The following is a 5,661-nucleotide window of genomic DNA, read 5'->3' as shown; positions in this document are numbered from 1 at the left end:
TTACAGCAACACAAAGACATACTGACAAAGACAATCGGTCTTAATACAATGAAAACACGGTTATGGTTTATAAAAAAAAAAAAAAGATGTTTACTAAATTGTTGTTATCCAGGGGATAAATATCATGTTATTGGAGTCGCTTCAACCCGCGGACATAAAAAACAACCCGCGGCAACAGTGTTAAAGTAGCCCAATTCCGCAGGAAAACCGTGGACTTGGCAACACTGCTTGTAAGCACAATGCATATATTGGGGGAAGGCACTGGGGTAGATTGGGGATAATCTTCTGGATTGGGGAGTAGCGAGGTCTCCGGGAATAAGGTACAAATAAGGTAGGACATATTTGATGTTTTTAAAAGCACGTTTTTGTCATATTTTGTGTCTTGAGTTACGATTCTGCGGAAACAGAAACCATTCTTATGTTTCATGATCCTATACTGTTTCGCTATATCTGAGCGACCATTACAGCAACACAAAGACATACTGACAAAGACAATCGGTCTTAATACAATGAAAACACGGTTATGGTTTATAAAAAAAAAAAAAAAGATGTTTACTAAATTGTTGTTATTTGCAAATATGTTTCGCACTGCATGTTAGCCGTTTACGTCTGGGTTAAAGCAACTTTTAAAGTTAAAATCACACAAATGAAATTACATTTCAGCTTCGTTAGCGTTAATCCAATTGTTTTGAAAGGGTTCAAAAAGACAGTAAGTGTCACTGACAAGATTATAAAATAATCGAAAGCTTTAAAGCACCACAATTCGATCATGTCATCCCACCAATAAATCAACCGCTAAATGCTTGCCACCGTGTTGTTTATTATATCTTGTGTTTATTTAATTACTTTGATTGATTTTGTGCGCCCATTGTTTGCGATCCACGGTGTTGTTGTCACCGGTTAAACCTGTAAAAGTGAAAGCTACTTTTTAAGTGTGCAGCATTCGCGGCAAAAATTACCCCGCGAGATTTTCGTGAACTGGGGAGGACTCGACACAATGACGCAAGAGAGAGGCTGTAGTCTTTTTAGTTTTGAGGAAGTCCAACATGAGCCAGACTAGGCTCACTAGACTTCAGAATACAAAACATTTATTAATCATCATGCCTTTTAGATTAATCTCAAAACATGTATCTCACATGCAACTTTACATGATATAATTCATATGCTTCTGAGATTAACTTCACATTATACATTTCATATGAATCTAAGAGTAACTTCAATATGCATCATCTTCACCCAGCGTTATCTTTTAAATAAGTCACTCTTTTTCACAAAATTATATATAGGTGAGCAAAGTTACCTTGTTACTGGTTTAGTGTCATACCTTAAATGTAAGCATAAAACTACAAACACTTCTATGATTTCAAATAGGGCTGGACGATATGGCCAAAATTGATATCACGATATATTTCTTAATTTCGGTCGATACGATATAATTCCGATATCGATATGAACACTATTTATCTGAAATAGAAATCTTTTGTAACATTATAAATGCCTTTATCATCACTTTTGATCAATTTTAAGCATCCTTGCTAAATAAAAGTATTAATTTCTATAATTTCTTTCCCAAAAAAATAATAAAAATTATACTGAATGGAATAGTGTATAATGTTACAAAAGCTTTTTATTTCAGATAAATGCTGATCTTTGGATCTTTCTGAAGGATCATGTGACACTGAAGACTGGAGTAATGATGCTGAAAATTTACCTATGTATGATCACAGGAATAAATTAAATTTTAAAATCTATTCAAATAGAAAATAATTTTAAATAGTAAAAATATTTCAACATTTTACTGTTTTTGCTGTACTTTGGATCAAATAAATGCAGCCTTGGTGAGCAAAAGAGAATTCTTAAAAAAAAACAACAACATTAAAAATCTTACTGTTCAAAAACTTTTGACTGGTAGTGTAGGCTGATTATTCTTATAGATTGAAACAAATGTGCTTCAGCCAGAAAAAAAGGGTATGAAAAGTGCTCCGAGTCGCTGCAGAAAACAAAAAAATTGAACAACAAAAACTGGAAATGTTGCTGGAGACGGGCTTATTTAAAATGAAAACTCATGCTCTGCTAGCAGGAGGCGCTTTTAGAGTGATAGAACTAGCGGTTTCTCCAGTAATGGCTGTAATCAAAGCAGCTCCGCTCATGAACGCTTCTTTATCAGATCAAATGAAAATGCCATCGAAACTTTTCTGAAGACAGTCGGTTCCCTTCACAGATACATTTATATAAAACACCCGCGACATTTTTTGATTTTGAAACGTGCAGTGCTCATGTTTATTCAACGAAGTCAAACGGCACAAATAAATCAATGTATGGGAAACTGGTAATGTATATCGAAATATCGAAAATGTGTTTAAAAATCATATCACCGTTATTGAAAAAAATTATATCGCGATACATATTGATATTGAATTATTGTCCAGCCCTAATTTCAAATGTGCAATGTAATTACTTTTGGCTATGATTTATTGCTTCTAATTGCTGTCTCACATGCATTATTATTTTGCTTATGAAAGCATAAGATGGCTACGAATGTAAGTCTGGACCCCAATAACCCTGATGACAAGTGCAGTCGCTATGAAGTTTTGTCCTGGATCAACGAAACATTACAGACTAATTTTACTCAAGTGGAGCAATGTCGTTCAGGTACTGTTAAAATTTTATTTTGGTAATATCTACACATTGCCAACACCTTTTAAACTGAACATCATTCTTTCTTTTTCTTTTATCGTTTTTAGGTGCGTGTTTTTGCCAGCTTATGGACTTGCTCTTCCCAGGATCCATCGACATGAGCAAAGTAAAGTTTGAGTCCCAAAAGAGGTCTGATTTTATTCAGAACTACAGTCTTCTGCAGACAGCTTTCCGGAAATCAGGTGTAAAAGAGGTCAGATTAACCTTAATCTATTCTTTTACTCCCAGTAATCCTCCTGCATATAAAATTGTAAACATTGAAGTTGATATGTGTAAATTTGGTTATATTTCTTATGTTGTTTATTCTGTTTAGTCTCATGAGTGGAACAGAAACTACATGCTGGATATTTAAATGTGAATCTTGTATGGTTTGCAAAGTAGGTTATCGGTCAAGCTCTTTACAGTATGTTGATTTTCTACATTTTTTTATGCCTCTTTCAGCCGGTCCCTGTGAAGCAGCTTCTCACAGGAAAGTTTAGAGCCAATTTCACCTTTCTGAAATGGTTCAAGAAATTTTTCTTTGTCAATGAGAGGCGAGGGAAAGAGTACAACCCAGTTGAAGCTCGTAATGGTCAGGATATTGTACAAGTAGATGACCCTGTTAAGTCTCCAAAATCCTGGAAAATTCCACGTGAATCTGGTGAGCCTCCATTATTGTCCATTCAGTTTTTATTTTTTTATTATTATAGTTTTATTTGTTATTTTTTCAGTATGGAGAATTTGACTTTTATTTGATTCAGTTTTCCCACAATCATGGATAATGTTAAAATATGCCCCAATATCTATAAAAACATCAATAGGACTGGGAAATCAATTTGTCATTGAAATACATATACTATTCCATCACAACACTGATGTAACTTGTTTTCCATTTTATACAGGCAGAGTAAGAGACGAGTCTGACAAAGACATGGAATTGAATGGAAGGAGGCGACCTGTGACCTATGATCCTAAATGGCAAAGAACCTTCAAATGGATCAGAGCCAGCCATATGGGAAACAACTGTGCTTACTGCACATTGTGTGACATCAATATCGTTCTACACGCAGGTTTTTTCGATCTTAAGCAACACCAGCAGGCTGAGAAGCATATGACGCATGAGATGGGAGGATTAAATTCATCTAGTAGAAAGCTGATAGAAAACTCTATTTCCTATAGTGAAACCATGCTGCTTTTCATTCAAAACCATTGCCTTTCCAGTTTACCCTCAAGGATAAACAAGGTCTCCCAGCGTACTGCAAGCTACATCCTCGGCCTAAATTATCCAAATGATATTGTTTCTGCTTGTAAGATCAATCCGTACTGTATCTACATATACGGGCAGGTGCCACTTGATGCAGAGAACATAAAAAGGAGCTCCTGCCATGCAGTGCTAGTCGGCTTTTTTGAGGAAAAGCGATCAAGATATTGTATCCGTCTCCTTGATGTCTTTCAGGCTGAAGATGGTAGCTCTGTATCTGGATGTTTACTCGATGTCCTCCAAAAGTTTGAGCTTCCTGCTGGCAACATGGTAGCTCTTTATGTTAATGACCAGGAACAGACCTCAGGAAGTGTTGTGTCGCAGATTCAGGAGCTCAACCCACAGGTGATTGATCTTGGTGGACTTTACAGCGTACCTGACTCTGCCTGCAATGCTGGCCTACAGGCTCACTCCAGTCAGGTTCAGGAGCTTATTGCCAACATCTATGAACACTTCTCAACTTGTTCCACCAGCAACGACAACCTCAAGATGCTGTTTGCGGGCATTGATGAACTAAAAGACCCCAGCACTCCCCTCTCACACAGTTGTGAGGAGTTTTGTGTGCTTGTTCAAAGGATGCTTGGAATGTGGAGTGATTTGGTATCATACTTCATTTCCTGCGATGAAAATAATGATAAAGCTAAGCAAATTTGTTCGCAGCTGGAGAATCCTAAAATTAGAATCACCTTGATGTTTCTGGATCATGCTCTTGGACCACTCCGTGCCTTCGAGCAGCACCTGCAACAAAGCAAAGGCTCCGTTCGTGCTGATCTTGTCCAGGTCCTTCGAGAAGCAAGTGGGCTCCTACGTTCGTATGCCTCCAGCTTTCTTCGCCCTCAAGCGGTTATACGCTACCTGAAGGAACGAGACCCAGCCATCCTGGAGAACTCAACATTCTGCCTTCCTGCTACTGAGCTCAGTCTAGGTGGTGTGGTAGAAGACTTCATCTCCGCCAGAGAAGAAGAACTAGCAGATTACCTGAACGTGTTTCATGAGGAGTGTTTAGCTTTCTACAAAACTCTTACGACCTCCATTGCTGACAGTCTACCTCTGAGCGATAGTGTCCTGAGGGGCATTTCACAACTCCTCAGCCCGGCAGGAAGATTAAAGGTCACAGGAAAGAATATAGTTGACCTTGCAGTACAATTTGGCATCTGCTCCAAACCTGAGGATTCTGCTAAGCTCACAGATGAGTTCTTGGAGTACCAGCTTGTAGAGGATGAAGAAGACACATCATCAACCCTTACTCTGGAACGATACTGGTGTAATGTGCTCAAGTCTTTTCCACCAGAATCTATCTTCAAGAGACTTGTCCTCTGTTTTTTGGTTTTGCCCTGTCCATCTCTTGTAGCAGAAAAGATCTTTGCACAGGTATCTATCTGTCTGTCTGTTTATTTGTTCTACCATTTTATCCATATCTCAATTTTGTCATGTGTTTAAAACGGGTGTACTTATACACAGTCTGTTGAAAATGGGGATGCTGCTCATTGGGATGATAGTTCCGGTGAAAGTGACACAGATTTGGCGAAAGATCTGGATTCCAATGATGACTCTTCTTTAGAGCACACTGAAGGCAAGATTTCACCTACCAGAAATGGGAGACGGAAAAAAAACAGAAGCAGCACATCAGGTAAGTTGTCCTAATGGCCTTCTTCCTTTTTTTTTTTCATTAAAAAAAAGGCAAGGTGGCACCAATCACTGGTAAAAAAAAAAAAAAAAAACTA

General features: G+C 37.8%; 1 protein-coding gene across 2 annotated transcripts in view; it reads left to right on the top strand.

The window, feature by feature from the left end:
• Positions 1–282: 282 nt before the first annotated feature.
• The window catches only part of LOC107745754 (uncharacterized), a 23,206-nt gene continuing 17,827 nt past the window's right edge, over positions 283–5,661 (top strand). For both annotated transcript variants that reach the window (XM_016559708.1, XM_016559707.1), the window contains exons 1-6: positions 283–331; positions 2,523–2,652; positions 2,745–2,890; positions 3,139–3,337; positions 3,579–5,308; positions 5,399–5,567. In XM_016559708.1, the coding sequence (XP_016415194.1) occupies positions 2,529–2,652; positions 2,745–2,890; positions 3,139–3,337; positions 3,579–5,308; positions 5,399–5,567 (2,368 nt within the window). In that variant the 5' untranslated portion in view covers positions 283–331; positions 2,523–2,528. The remainder of the gene's footprint in view (positions 332–2,522; positions 2,653–2,744; positions 2,891–3,138; positions 3,338–3,578; positions 5,309–5,398; positions 5,568–5,661) is intronic.

Source organism: Sinocyclocheilus rhinocerous, unplaced genomic scaffold, assembly GCF_001515625.1.
Source record: "Sinocyclocheilus rhinocerous isolate Xijiao unplaced genomic scaffold, SAMN03320098_v1.1 scaffold558, whole genome shotgun sequence".
Taxonomy (NCBI): domain Eukaryota; kingdom Metazoa; phylum Chordata; class Actinopteri; order Cypriniformes; family Cyprinidae; genus Sinocyclocheilus; species Sinocyclocheilus rhinocerous.
Note: the sequence above shows the minus strand (reverse complement) of the source record. Positions and strands in the feature narration are given on the sequence as shown.